Below are 16,547 nucleotides of genomic sequence, written 5' to 3' on the forward strand. Positions count from 1 at the left end.
TATTTGCTTATTTTCTGTCTGATAAGATCATTTTCTCACTAAGCAGATTTTATGTTCGAGTCTTTTATTTGTTTTAAGTGTTTTGGTCCTAAATTAAATATTGTTGTCCTAAATTAAACATTTTCTGTCTGATAAGATCATTCTTCTCACTAAGCAGATTTTATGTTACTTGTTTTAAGGGTTTTGGTCCTAATCGATCTCAGTAAGATATTACAGCTTGTTGTTGAGATTTGATGACCTATATTGAGTAAAACATGCTTGAAACTATTTTTGTCCAAATGTCCAAAATTACACCCAGCAATGGTGCACAGGAAGGCGGGGAAGAAGAGGGGAAAAGGTTGGCCAAAATGGTCAAAAGTCCCAGTTTTGTCTAAAATACCTCCCCGGGTTCCAGTCCCACGAGTCCCGGGATGCAAAAAATTTCCAAAACGCACGGGAAATGGGGGGAGAAAAGTCGTCAAAAGTCCCCAAAAATGTTCAAAATACCTACCCAGGTTCGAGTCCCCACAAGTCCCGTTGCCGGCCGCGCAAGTCCCGGGATGCCCAAAATGGCCATAACACACCCAGCCGAGTCCCACGGGGAGGGGGGATAAAAGTCGGAAAAAGTCCCAAAAATGTTCAAAATACCTACCCAGGTTCGAGTCCCACATGGAGTGCCTCAAGTCTCAAGACTTGTGGCACTCGAACCCGGGTGTGATTTTTGAACATTTTACCGACTTTTCTCACTCTCTCCCCGCCTTCCCGTGGGACTTTGCTGGGCGCGTTTTGGACATTTTGGGCATCCCGACCGGCGGCGGGACTTGAACCTGGGTAGGTATTTTGAACATTTTTGGGACTTTTTCCAACTTTTATCCCCTCCCTCCCCCATGGGACTCGGCTGGGTGTGTTATGGACATTTTGGGCATCCCGGGACTTGCGCGGCCTTACATAAGATTTTATGTTAGAGTGTTTTACTTGTTTTAAGGGTTTTGGTCCTAAATGATCTCAGTAAGATATTACAGCTTGTTGCTGAGATTTGATGACCTATATTGAGTAAAACATGCTTGAAACTAGAACATCAAGTGTTGCAAAGCTGTGTCATCAACACTCACAAGTATAAAACTACTTTTATAAAAGTAATAATTTCTTATTTCAAGCATGTAAAAAAAAAAAAAGTCATGACTTTGACACAATTGTGTCTCATAATTAAAACAGATGACAGCCAAATGGACTTTGCTGTTTTATTTTCAATGAAAGAATAGAAAATAAGTACCGTATTTTTCGGACTATAAGTCGCAGTTTTTTTCATAGTTTGGCCGGGGGTGCGACTTATACTCAGGAGTGACTTATGTGTGAAATTATTAACACATTAGCGTAAAATATCAAATAATATTATTTATCTCATTCACGTAAGAGACTAGACGTATAAGATTTCATGGAATTTAGCGATTAGGAGTGACAGATTGTTTGGTAAACGTATAGCATGTTCTATATGTTATAGTTATTTGAATGACTCTTGCCATAATATGTTACGTTAACATACCAGGCACGTTCTCAGTTGGTTATTTATGCCTCATATAACGTACACTTATTCAGCCTGTTGTTCACTATTCTTTATTTATTTTAAATTGCCTTTCAAATGTCTATTCTTGGTGTTGGCTTTTATCAAATACATTTCCCCCAAAAAATGCGACTTATACTCCAGTGCGACTTATGTTTTTTTTAGGGATGTCCGATAATGTCTTTTTGCCGATATCCGATATTCCGATATTGTCCAACTCTTTAATTACCGATACCGATATCAACCGACATATACAGTTGTGGAATTAACACATTATTATGCCTAATTTGGACAACCAGGTATGGTGAAGATAAGGTACTTTAAAAAAAAAATTATAAAATAAAATATGATAAATAAATTAAAAACATTTTCTTGAACAAAAAAGAAAGTAAAACAATATAAAAACAGTTACATTGAAACTAGTAATTAATGAAAATGAGTAAAATTAACTGTTAAAGGTTAGTACTATTAGTGGACCAGCAGCACGCACAATCATGTGTGCTTACGGACTGTATCCCTTGCAGACTGTATTGATATATATTGATATATAATGTAGGAACCAGAATATTAATAACAGAAAGAAACAACCCTTTTGTGTGAATGAGTGTGAATGGGGGAGGGAGGTTTTTTGGGTTGGTGCACAAATTGTAAGTGTATCTTGTGTTTTATGTTGATTTAATAAAAATAAAAAAAACGATACCGATAATTTAAAAAAACGATACCGATAATTTCTGATATTACATTTTAACGCATTTATCGGCCGATAATATCGGCAGGCCGATATTATCGAACAACTCTAGTTTTTTTCCTTCTTTATTATGCATTATCGGCCGGTGCGACTTATACTCCGAAAAATACGGTACTCATATAGTAGTACAGTTATTAGTGAGAATATACTTATTTTAAGGTATTTTTGGGTTCATTTAGGTTAGCTAATTTTACTTGTTTTGGAAAGTCTTGACAAGCCAAATTTTCTTGTTCTATTGGCAGATAATTTAGCTTAGGGGCGGCATAGCTCGGTTGGTAGAGTGGCCATGCCAGCAACTTGAGGGTTCCAGGTTCGATCCCCGCTTCCACCATCCTAGTCACTGCCGTTGTGTCCTCGGGCAAGACACTTTATCCACCTGCTCCCAGTGCCACCCACACTGGTTTAAATGTAACTTAGATATTGGGTTTCACTATGTAAAAGCGCTTTGAGTCACTAGAGAAAAGCGCTATATAAATATAATTCACTTCAAATGAAATACAGCTCATTTTTGTATTTTTTTTTTCTTGTTTTTGAACACTGACTTTTTGCAGTGTACTTCATGTGGGCAGTGGATTTTTCTCATTTTTGCTTAAATCGATGCCATGCTTGTATACTTGAGTTGTGCTCGTCATTTACCGTTGTGCAATCTGGTGTTTTCTTTCGTTCCAGGTGTAGAATTGTGGCAAACTGGTGATGCTGAAAAAGGTAAAACATTGCCTTTTTCTCATTTATCCAGGTACATGGAATACATGTCAAACTCCAAAAAGTATAGTCATGTCAGCAATTCAGCTTTAGATGTTCAGTTCAGTTCAGTTTCATTCGAACATGCATATGTATCGTACATTTCCAGTTGTTTTGTTACAGCACGTCCGAAAAGGAGTAAGAAGAAGCAGAGCTTAGTGAATCCTACTCCTTTTCATACCGTAGCAATTTTATCCAATTTCCTTGTTCCCTGTAACAGAACGGTGAACAAATAAATAATATACCATGGTAAGCAAATAAATATTAAATACATAATCTTTGTCTCAATAATTAAAAAAAAGGGTTCAAGATGTTCATCATAATTCTTGTTCTATCTACCTGTGTATGGACCTGTTTGTACATTGTTACATCGATGATGTCGTTCACAACAACACAAGCAGATTAGATGGGTTGTGTGTGTATGGACCTGTTTGTACAATGTTACATCAATGATGTCGTTCACAACAACACAAGCAGATTAGATGTGTTGTGTGTGTATAGACCTGTTTGTACATTGTTACATCGATGATGTCGTTCACAACAACACAAGCAGATTAGATGTGTTGTGTGTGTACGGACCTGTTTGTACATTGTTACATCAATGATGTCGTTCACAACAACACAAGCCGATTAGATGTGTTGTGTGTGTATGGTCCTGTTTGTACATTGTTACATCGATGATGTCGTTCACAACAACACAAGCAGATTAGATGTGTTGTGTATGTATAGACCTGTTTGTGCATTGTTACATCGATGATGTCGTTCACAACAACACAAGCAGATTAGATGTGTTGTGTGTGTATGGACCTGTTTGTACATTGTTACATCGATGATGTCGTTCACAACAACACAAGCAGATTAGGTGTGTTGTGTGTGTATGGACCTGTTTGTACATTGTTACATCGATGATGTCGTTCACAACAACACAAGCAGATTAGATGTGTTGTGTGTGTATGGACCTGTTTGTACATTGTTACATCGATGATGTCGTTCACAACAACACAAGCAGATTAGTTGTGTTGTGTGTGTATGGACCTGTTTGTACATTAATGCTACATTGATGATGTCGTTCACAACAACACAAGCAGATTAGATGTGTTGTGTGTGTATGGACCTGTTTGTACATTGTTACATCGATGATGTCGTTCACAACAACACAAGCAGATTAGTTGTGTTGTGGGTGTATGGATTGTTTTTGCTAGCTTTATTTTCGTAGTTCAGGCGCTGTTTCAAGGGGCCGTCCGACGTTATTTAGTCTAGAACATGTTTGCGGAATGAATTAACAATATTTTCCCAAACGAATGTTCCTTCTCCTCGCAATGACAGCAGTTCAGTCACATTTATGTCAATTTTCCTGAAATCCTGCGCTTAACATCGGATTCCGTTTGACTCCGTTCGGAAATGCCTTACTTTTTTTGCCGAGTTCATTGATTATTATTGATTGTTACGATTAATTGTGCTATACAAAACCCTACATGGTGCTTCTAGGGGGAGTTAGTTTGGTTGGACTCTGACATCGGGGTGCCCATAGGAGCCAGGGTCAAAGTAACGCCGAGTGGTCAGCGTTTGTTGGTGGATGATGCGGGAAAGGTAAGTCTCTCCACTTATTCGCCACTTGGAAATAATTTGAGTTTAACTTCCGTGTCCTTTCGATGCTGTTCCAACACGCACAGGAGCACAGACTGGCCCCGGAGGTGGAGGCCTCCCTCAAGATTATGCACCCCACATCCGTGGAGGGGGTGGACGACATGATCAAGCTGGGGGACATGACGGAGGCCGGCGTGCTGAGAAACCTGCTGCTGCGCCACAAGAAAGGAATCATTTATGTGAGTTACGTATGAAAGTGATGCGGCTTTACTGCTATTTTACAGATGAGTAAAATCAAAATATTAATATATCAGTCAGCAATTGACACTTTAAGCTCAAAGAAAGGAAGTCCAACGTTGACTGCATTAAAAAAATAATGCATTTTTTTATGCAGCAACACATTACAAAAAAAGGCATTTTTACCACTGTGTTACATGGCCTTTCCTTTTAACAACACTCAGTAAAGGTTTGGGAACTGAGGAGACACATTTTTGAAGTGGAATTCTTTCCCATTCTTGCTTGATGTACAGCTTAAGTTGTTCAACAGTCTCCCTTCTGATATTTTAGCCTCCATATTTTCAATGGGAGACAGGTCTGGACTACAGGCAGGCCAGTCTAGTACCCGCACTATTTTATTACGAATACACGCTGTTGTAAATTACTCCTAGAGGGCCGCCAAATAGTACCTGTTTTTCAGCTGCGCTCCGTATGGGTACTCAGTTGTAATACACTTTCCCACCACCTATGGCAGTAATGACATCAAACAAACAAAAAACAGAAGAAGTCCGGAGCTAAAGTTTCTGACAGAAAAAATGCTGACTTTTTGACTGAAAAAAAGCAGACTTTTTGATAGAAAAAAATGCAGACTTTTTGTCAGGAAAAATGCAGACTTTTTGATAGAAAAAATGCAGACTTTTTGAGAGAAAAAATGCAGACTGTTTGACAGGAAAAATGCAGACTTTTTGAAAGGAAAATTCCCGACTTTTTGACAGAAAAAATGCAGACTTTTTGACAGAAAAAATGCAGACTTTTTGACAGAAAAAATGCCGACTTTTTGACAGAAAAAATGCCGACTTTTTGACAGAAAAAATGCAGACTTTTTGTCAAAAAAAATGCAGACTGACAGGAAAAATGCAGACTTTTTGTCAAAAAAAAATGCAGACTGTTTGACAGGAAAAATGCAGACTTTTTGTCAGAAAAAATGCAGACTTTTTGACAGGAAAATTCCCGACTTTTTAACAGAAAAAATGCTGACTTTTTGACAGAAAAAAATCCCAATATTTGGACAGAAAAAATGCTGACTTTTTGACAGTAAAAATGCCGACTTTTTGTCAAAAAAAAATGCAGACTGTTTGACAGGAAAAATGCAGACTTTTTGATAGAAAAAAATGCAGACTTTTTGACAGAAAAAATGCCGACTTTTTGAAAGGAAAATTCCCGACTTTTTGAAAGGAAAATTCCCGACTTTTTAACAGAAAAAATTCTGACTTTTTGACAGAAAAAATGCAGACTTTTTGACAGAAAAAATGCCGACTTTTTTGACGGAAAAAAATCCCAATGTTTGGACAGAAAAAATGCTGACTTTTTGACAGTAAAAATGCCGACTTTTTGTCCAAAAAAATGCAGACCGTTTGACGGGAAAAATGCAGACTTTTTGATAGAAAAAATGCAGACTTTTTGACAGAAAAAATGCAGACTATTTGACAGGAAAAATGCAGACTTTTTAAAAGGAAAATTCCCGACTTTTTAACAGAAAAAACGCCGACTTTTTGACAGAAAAAAATGCCGACTTTTTGACAGAAAAAATGCCGACTTTTTTGACGGAAAAAAAATCCCAATTTTTGGACAGAAAAAATGCTGACTTTTTGACAGCAAAAATGCCAACTTTTTGTCAAAAAAAATGCTGACTTTTTGACAGCAAAAATGCCAACTTTTTGTCAAAAAAAATGCAGACTGTTTGACAGGAAAAATGCAGACTTATTAATAGAAAAAAATGCAGTCTTTTTGACAGAAAAAATGCCGACTGTTTGACAGGAAAAATGCAGACTTTTTGAAAGGAAAATTCCCGACTTCTTAACAGAAAAAATTTTGACTTTTTGACAGAAAAATTTCCGACTTTTTGACAGAAAAAATGCCGACTTTTTGACAGAAAAAATGCCGACTGTTTGACAGGAAAAATGCAGACTTTTTGAAAGGAAAATTCCCGACTTCTTAACAGAAAAAATTCCGACTTTTTGACAGAAAAAATGCCCACTTTTTGACAGAAAAAATGCCCACTTTTTGACAGAAAAAATGCCCACTTTTTGACAGCAAAAATGCCAACTTTTTGTCAAAAAAAATGCTGACTTTTTGACAGCAAAAATGCCAACTTTTTGTCAAAAAAAATGCAGACTGTTTGACAGGAAAAATGCAGACTTATTAATAGAAAAAAATGCAGTCTTTTTGACAGAAAAAATGCCGACTGTTTGACAGGAAAAATGCAGACTTTTTGAAAGGAAAATTCCCGACTTCTTAACAGAAAAAATTTTGACTTTTTGACAGAAAAATTTCCGACTTTTTGACAGAAAAAATGCCGACTTTTTGACAGAAAAAATGCCGACTGTTTGACAGGAAAAATGCAGACTTTTTGAAAGGAAAATTCCCGACTTCTTAACAGAAAAAATTCCGACTTTTTGACAGAAAAAATGCCCACTTTTTGACAGAAAAAATGCCCACTTTTTGACAGAAAAAATGCCCACTTTTTGACAGAAAAAATGCCCACTTTTTGACAGAAAAAATGCCCACTTTTTTGACGGAAAAAAATCCCAATGTTTGGACAGAAAAAATGCTGACTTTTTGACAGTAAAAATGCTGACTTTTTGTCAAAAAAATGCAGACTGTTTGACAGGAAAAATGCAGACTTTTTGTCCAAAAAAAATGCAGACTTTTTGACAGAAAAAATGCCGACTGTTTGACAGGAAAAAGGCAGACTTTTTGAAAGGAAAATTCCCAACTTTTCAACAGAAAAAATGCTGACTTTTTGACAGAAAAAATGCTGACTTTTTGACAGAAAAAATGCCGACTTTTTTGACGGAAAAAATCCCAATTTTTGGACAGGAAAAATGCTGACTTTTTGACAGGAAAAATGCTGACTTTTTGACAGGAAAAATGCTGACTTTTTGACAGGAAAAATGCCGACTTTTTGACAGGCAAATTTACACTGAACTCACATTGCTATGTGAGTTCAGTGTAGGACATGCTGTGATACTTTTTGTCATGAAAACTCTGTTTTGTCATATTTCAGAGTAAAACAACTTGCACTGAGCCTAGTCTATAAAATTCGCTACACCTCCCTGATACCGAAGTACATGTCAAACTACTTCCATAACGTAAATGACCGCCATAACCACAACACCAGGAGCTCCACAAACCACGTCAAACCCAGATTCCGATCTAACAAAGGTCTTAACCTATTCTCCTTCTATGCCACATCAATATGGAATGCACTCCCAACAGGTGTAAAATAAAGTGCATCTCTATCCTCCTTCAAAACCGCACTAAAAGAACACCTCCAGGCAACTCCAACCCCAGCCTAACACCCTCCCCCCACCACATCCCACCTCCCCGGATTGTAAATAATCAAATGTATATACTTGTTCTTATGCTTTCTGAACTCACTATGTTCACTGCTCGCTGTACGTATCCTACCAAGTCAGACCTACACTGTTTCAGTGTCCATTTCTCAGATGATATAATTGTTGATGACTCAAGTGCTGATATCAACCAAACCTAACCCCCCGGATTGTAAATAATGTAAATAATTCAATGTATATAGTCTGATGATTAACTTGTGTGATGACTGTATTATGCTGATAGTATATATTTGTACCATGAATTGATTAACGTGGACCCCGACTTAAACAAGTTGAAAAACTTATTCGGGTGTTGCCATTTAGTGGTCAATTGTACGGAATATGTACTGTACTGTGCAATCTACTTATAAAAGTTTCAATCAATCAATCAATCCTTAAGTTTGTTACAGTAAACGGGGTTGGCTTAGGGGCCTAATAACATACAATATAAAGTTTTAAAAGTCACTTTATCCAAGTTTGTCTAATATTTATCCGATAAAATTCTATATATTTTAATATGATTTTATATTTTTATACATATGTATACAGACCGATACATACCAATATTTTGGCACCGGTACTAAAAATATTTCAATACTTTTTGATACTTTTTTAAATAAAGGGCACCACAAAAAATTGCATTATTGGCTTTATTTTAACATTAAATATGTTTCCTATTGCAAGTTTGTCCTTGAATAAAATAAAAAACATACTAGACAAGTTGTCTTTTAGTAGTAAGTAAATAAACAAAGACTCCTAATTAGTCTGCTGACATATGCAGTAACATATTGTGTCATTTATCATTCTATTATTTTGTCAAAATTATTAAGGACAAGTGGTAGAAAATGAATTATTAATCTACTTGTTCATTTACTGTTAAAATCTGCTTACTTTCTCTTTTAACATGTTCTATCTACACTTCTGTTAAAATGTAATAATCACGTATTCTTCTGTTGCTTGGATGCTTTACATTAGTTTTGGATGATACCACAAATCTGGGTATCAATCCGATATCAAGTCGTTACAGGATCAGTCAAAGACCATCCATAGTGGATCTAACATAATATTGTGAGAGTCCAGTCCATAGTGGATCTAACATAATATTGTAAGAGTACAGTCCATAGTGGATCTAACATAATAGTGAGAGTCCAGTCCATAGTGGATCTAACATAATAGTGAGAGTCCAGTCCACAGTGGATCTAACATAATAGTGAGAGTCCAGTCCATAGTGGATCTAACATAATAATGTGAGAGTCCTGTCCATAGTGGATCTAACATAATAGTGAGAGTCCAGTCCATAGTGGATCTAACATAATAGTGAGAGTCCAGTCCATAGTGGATCTAACATAATAATGTGAGAGTCCTGTCCATAGTGGATCTAACATAATAGTGAGAGTCCAGTCCATAGTGGATCTAACATAATAGTGAGAGTCCAGTCCATAGTGGATCTAACATAATAGTGAGAGTCCAGTCCATAGTGGATCTAACATAATAGTGAGAGTCCAGTTTATGGTGGATCTAACATAATATTGTGAGAGTCCAGTTTATGGTGGATCTAACATAATAGTGAGAGTCCAGTCCATAGTGGATCTAACATAATAGTGAGAGTCCAGTCCATAGTGGATCTAACATGATAGTGGGAGTTCAGTCCATAGTGGATCTAACATAATAATGTGAGAGTCCTGTCCATAGTGGATCTAACATAATAGTGAGAGTCCAGCCCATAGTGGATCTAACATAATAGTGAGAGTCCAGTCCATAGTGGATCTAACATAATAGTGAGAGTCCAGTCCATAGTGGATCTAACATAATAGTGAGAGTCCAGTTTATGGTGGATCTAACATAATATTGTGAGAGTCCAGTTTATGGTGGATCTAACATAATAGTGAGAGTCCAGTCCATAGTGGATCTAACATAATAGTGAGAGTCCAGTCCATAGTGGATCTAACATGATAGTGGGAGTTCAGTCCATAGTGGATCTAACATAATAGTGAGAGTCCAGTCCATAGTGGATCTAACATAATAGTGGGAGAGTCCAGTCCATAGTGGATCTAACATGATAGTGGGAGTCCAGTCCATAGTGGATCTAACATAATAGTGTGAGAGTCCAGTCCATAGTGGATCTAACATGATAGTGGGAGTCAGTCCATAGTGGATCTAACATAATAGTGGGAGAGTCCAGTCCATAGTGGATCTAACATGATAGTGGGAGTCCAGTCCATAGTGGATCTAACATAATAGTGTGAGAGTCCAGTCCATACTGGATCTAACATAATAGTGAGAGTCCAGTCCATAGTGGATCTAACATAATATTGTGAGAGTCCAGTCCATAGTGGATCTAACATAATATTGTAAGAGTACAGTCCATAGTGGATCTAACATAATATTGTGAGAGTCCAGTCCATAGTGGATCTAACATAATATTGTGAGAGTCCAGTCCATAGTGGATCTAACATGATAGTGGGAGTCCAGTCCATAGTGGATCTAACATAATAGTGGGAGAGTCCAATCCATACTGGATCTAACATAATAGTGAGAGTCCAGTCCATAGTGGATCTAACATGATATTGTGAGAATCCAGTCCATGGTGGATCTAACATAATAATGTGAGAGTCCAGTCCATAGTGGATCTAACATAATAATGTGAGAGTCCTGTCCATAGTGGATCTAACATAATAGTGAGAGTCCAGTCCATAGTGGATCTAACATAATACTGAGAGTCCAGTCCATAGTGGATCTAACATAATAGTGAGAGTCCAGTCCATAGTGGATCTAACATAATAGTGAGAGTCCAGTCCATAGTGGATCTAACATAATAGTGAGAGTCCAGTCCATAGTGGATCTAACATAATAGTGAGAGTCCAGTCCATAGTGGATCTAACATAATATTGTGAGAGTCCAGTCCATGTGGATCTAACATAATAGTGAGAGTCCAGTCCATAGTGGATCTAACATAATAGTGAGAGTCCAGTCCATAGTGGATCTAACATAATAGTGGGGGAGTCCAGTCCATACTGGATCTAACATAATAGTGAGAGTCCAGTCCATAGTGGATCTAACATAATAGTGAGAGTCCAGTCCATAGTGGATCTAACATAATAGTGAGAGTCCAGTCCATAGTGGATCTAACATAATAGTGAGAGTCCAGTTTATGGTGGATCTAACATAATATTGTGAGAGTCCAGTTTATGGTGGATCTAACATAATAGTGAGAGTCCAGTCCATAGTGGATCTAACATAATAGTGAGAGTCCAGTCCATAGTGGATCTAACATGATAGTGGGAGTTCAGTCCATAGTGGATCTAACATAATAATGTGAGAGTCCTGTCCATAGTGGATCTAACATAATAGTGAGAGTCCAGTCCATAGTGGATCTAACATAATAGTGAGAGTCCAGTCCATAGTGGATCCAACATAATAGTGAGAGTCCAGTCCATAGTGGATCTAACATAATAGTGAGAGTCCAGTTTATGGTGGATCTAACATAATATTGTGAGAGTCCAGTTTATGGTGGATCTAACATAATAGTGAGAGTCCAGTCCATAGTGGATCTAACATAATAGTGAGAGTCCAGTCCATAGTGGATCTAACATGATAGTGGGAGTTCAGTCCATAGTGGATCTAACATAATAGTGAGAGTCCAGTCCATAGTGGATCTAACATAATAGTGGGAGAGTCCAGTCCATAGTGGATCTAACATAATAGTGAGAGTCCAGTCCATAGTGGATCTAACATAATAGTGTGAGAGTCCAGTCCATAGTGGATCTAACATGATAGTGGGAGTCAGTCCATAGTGGATCTAACATAATAGTGGGAGAGTCCAGTCCATAGTGGATCTAACATGATAGTGGGAGTCCAGTCCATAGTGGATCTAACATAATAGTGTGAGAGTCCAGTCCATACTGGATCTAACATAATAGTGAGAGTCCAGTCCATAGTGGATCTAACATAATATTGTGAGAGTCCAGTCCATAGTGGATCTAACATAATATTGTAAGAGTACAGTCCATAGTGGATCTAACATAATATTGTGAGAGTCCAGTCCATAGTGGATCTAACATAATATTGTGAGAGTCCAGTCCATAGTGGATCTAACATGATAGTGGGAGTCCAGTCCATAGTGGATCTAACATAATAGTGGGAGAGTCCAATCCATACTGGATCTAACATAATAGTGAGAGTCCAGTCCATAGTGGATCTAACATGATATTGTGAGAATCCAGTCCATGGTGGATCTAACATAATAATGTGAGAGTCCAGTCCATAGTGGATCTAACATAATAATGTGAGAGTCCTGTCCATAGTGGATCTAACATAATAGTGAGAGTCCAGTCCATAGTGGATCTAACATAATACTGAGAGTCCAGTCCATAGTGGATCTAACATAATAGTGAGAGTCCAGTCCATAGTGGATCTAACATAATAATGTGAGAGTCCAGTCCATAGTGGATCTAACATAATAGTGAGAGTCCAGTCCATAGTGGATCTAACATAATAGTGAGAGTCCAGTCCATAGTGGATCTAACATAATAGTGAGAGTCCAGTCCATAGTGGATCTAACATAATATTGTGAGAGTCCAGTCCATGTGGATCTAACATAATAGTGAGAGTCCAGTCCATAGTGGATCTAACATAATAGTGAGAGTCCAGTCCATAGTGGATCTAACATAATAGTGGGGGAGTCCAGTCCATACTGGATCTAACATAATAGTGAGAGTCCAGTCCATAGTGGATCTAACATAATAGTGAGAGTCCAGTCCATAGTGGATCTAACATAATAGTGAGAGTCCAGTCCATAGTGGATCTAACATAATAATGTGAGAGTCCTGTCCATAGTGGATCTAACATAATATTGTGAGAGTCCAGTCCATAGTGGATCTAACATAATAATCTGAGAGTCCTGTTCATAGTGGATCTAACATAATATTGTGAGAGTCCAGTCCATAGTGGATCTAACATAATAGTGGGAGAGTCCAGTCCATAGTGGATCTAACATGATAGTGGGAGTCCAGTCCATAGTGGATCTAACATGATAGTGGGAGTCCAGTCCATAGTGGATCTAACATAATAGTGTGAGAGTCCAGTCCATAGTGGATCTAACATGATAGTGGGAGTCCAGTCCATAGTGGATCTAACATAATAGTGGGAGAGTCCAGTCCATAGTGGATCTAACGTGATAGTGGGAGTCCAGTCCATAGTGGATCTAACATAATAGTGTGAGAGTCCAGTCCATACTGGATCTAACATAATAGTGAGAGTCCAGTCCATAGTGGATCTAACATAATATTGTGAGAGTCCAGTCCATAGTGGATCTAACATAATATTGTAAGAGTACAGTCCATAGTGGATCTAACATAATATTGTGAGAGTCCAGTCCATAGTGGATCTAACATAATAGTGAGAGTCCAGTTTATGGTGGATCTAACATAATATTGTGAGAGTCCAGTTTATGGTGGATCTAACATAATAGTGAGAGTCCAGTCCATAGTGGATCTAACATAATATTGTGAGAGTCCAGTCCATAGTGGATATAACATAATAGTGAGAGTCCAGTCCATAGTGGATCTAACATGATAGTGGGAGTTCAGTCCATAGTGGATCCAACATAATAGTGAGAGTCCAGTCCATAGTGGATCTAACATAATAGTGGGAGAGTCCAGTCCATAGTGGATCTAACATGATAGTGGGAGTCCAGTCCATAGTGGATCTAACATAATAGTGGGAGAGTCCAGTCCATAGTGGATCTAACATGATAGTGGGAGTCCAGTCCATAGTGGATCTAACATAATAGTGGGAGAGTCCAATCCATACTGGATCTAACATAATAGTGAGAGTCCAGTCCATAGTGGATCTAACATAATATTGTGAGAATCCAGTCCATGGTGGATCTAACATAATAATGTGAGAGTCCAGTCCATAGTGGATCTAACATAATAATGTGAGAGTCCTGTCCATAGTGGATCTAACATAATAATGTGAGAGTCCTGTCCATAGTGGATCTAACATAATATTGTGAGAGTCCAGTTTATGGTGGATCTAACATAATAGTGAGAGTCCAGTCCATAGTGGATCTAACATAATAATGTGAGAGTCCAGTCCATAGTGGATCTAACATAATAGTGAGAGTCCAGTCCATAGTGGATCTAACATAATAGTGAGAGTCCAGTCCATTGTGGATCTAACATAATATTGTGAGAGTCCAGTCCATAGTGGATCTAACATAATAGTAAGAGTCCAGTCCATAGTGGATCTAACATAATAGTGAGAGTCCAGTCCATAGTGGATCTAACATAATAGTGAGAGTCCAGTCCATAGTTGATCTAACATAATATTGTGAGAGTCCAGTCCATGTGGATCTAACATAATAGTGAGAGTCCAGTCCATAGTGGATCTAACATAATAGTGAGAGTCCAGTCCATAGTGGATCTAACATAATAGTGGGGGAGTCCAGTCCATACTGGATCTAACATAATAGTGAGAGTCCAGTCCATAGTGGATCTAACATAATAGTGAGAGTCCAGTCCATAGTGGATCTAACATAATAGTGAGAGTCCAGTCCATAGTGGATCTAACATAATAGTGAGAATCCAGTCCATAGTGGATCTAACATAATAATGTGAGAGTCCTGTCCATAGTGGATCTAACATAATATTGTGAGAGTCCAGTCCATAGTGGATCTAACATAATAATCTGAGAGTCCTGTTCATAGTGGATCTAACATAATATTGTGAGAGTCCAGTCCATAGTGGATCTAACATAATAGTGGGAGAGTCCAGTCCATAGTGGATCTAACATGATAGTGGGAGTCCAGTCCATAGTGGATCTAACATGATAGTGGGAGTCCAGTCCATAGTGGATCTAACATAATAGTGTGAGAGTCCAGTCCATAGTGGATCTAACATGATAGTGGGAGTCCAGTCCATAGTGGATCTAACATAATAGTGGGAGAGTCCAGTCCATAGTGGATCTAACGTGATAGTAGGAGTCCAGTCCATAGTGGATCTAACATAATAGTGAGAGTCCAGTCCATAGTGGATCTAACATAATATTGTGAGAGTCCAGTCCATAGTGGATCTAACATAATATTGTAAGAGTACAGTCCATAGTGGATCTAACATAATATTGTGAGAGTCCAGTCCATAGTGGATCTAACATAATATTGTGAGAGTCCAGTCCATAGTGGATCTAACATAATATTGTGAGAGTCCAGTCCATAGTGGATCTAACATAATAGTGGGAGAGTCCAGTCCATAGTGGATCTAACATGATAGTGGGAGTCCAGTCCATAGTGGATCTAACATAATAGTGGGAGAGTCCAATCCATACTGGATCTAACATAATAGTGAGAGTCCAGTCCATGGTGGATCTAACATAATATTGTGAGAATCCAGTCCATGGTGGATCTAACATAATAATGTGAGAGTCCAGTCCATAGTGGATCTAACATAATAATGTGAGAGTCCTGTCCATAGTGGATCTAACATAATAATGTGAGAGTCCTGTCCATAGTGGATCCAACATAATAGTGAGAGTCCAGTCCATAGTGGATCTAACATAATAGTGAGAGTCCAGTCCATAGTGGATCTAACATAATATTGTGAGAGTCCAGTTCATAGTGGATCTAACATAATATTGTGAGAGTCCAGTCCATAGTGGATCCAACATAATAATGTGAGAGTCCAGTCCATAGTGGATCTAACATAATAGTGAGAGTCCAGTCCATAGTGGATCCAACATAATAGTGAGAGTCCAGTCCATAGTGGATCTAACATAATATTGTGAGAGTCCAGTCCATAGTGGATCTAACATAATAGTGAGAGTCCAGTCCATAGTGGATCTAACATAATAGTGAGAGTCCAGTCCATAGTGGATCTAACATAATAGTGAGAGTCCAGTCCATAGTTGATCTAACATAATATTGTGAGAGTCCAGTCCATAGTGGATCTAACATAATAGTGAGAGTCCAGTCCATAGTGGATCTAACATAATAGTGAGAGTCCAGTCCATAGTGGATCCAACATAATAGTGGGGGAGTCCAGTCCATACTGGATCTAACATAATAGTGAGAGTCTAGTCCATAGTGGATCTAACATAATAGTGAGAGTCCAGTCCATAGTGGATCTAACATAATAATGTGAGAGTCCTGTCCATAGTGGATCTAACATAATATTGTGAGAGTCCAGTCCATAGTGGATCTAACATAATAATGTGAGAGTCCTGTTCATAGTGGATCTACCATAATATTGTGAGAGTCCAGTCCATAGTGGATCTAACATAATAGTGGGAGAGTCCAGTCCATAGTGGATCTAACATGGTAGTG

General features: G+C 38.0%; 1 protein-coding gene across 1 annotated transcript in view; it reads left to right on the forward strand.

The window, feature by feature from the left end:
- The first annotated feature begins 4,708 nt into the window (after nucleotides 1–4,708).
- The window catches only part of LOC133580802 (unconventional myosin-VIIb-like), a 136,453-nt gene continuing 124,614 nt past the window's right edge, over nucleotides 4,709–16,547 (forward strand). Inside the window, exon 1 of the mRNA XM_061935032.2 lies at nucleotides 4,709–4,855. Within this exon, the coding sequence (XP_061791016.2) occupies nucleotides 4,745–4,855 (111 nt within the window). The 5' untranslated portion in view covers nucleotides 4,709–4,744. The remainder of the gene's footprint in view (nucleotides 4,856–16,547) is intronic.

The sequence above is a fragment of the Nerophis lumbriciformis genome, linkage group LG03 (genome assembly GCF_033978685.3).
Source record: "Nerophis lumbriciformis linkage group LG03, RoL_Nlum_v2.1, whole genome shotgun sequence".
Taxonomy (NCBI): Eukaryota; Metazoa; Chordata; class Actinopteri; order Syngnathiformes; family Syngnathidae; genus Nerophis; species Nerophis lumbriciformis.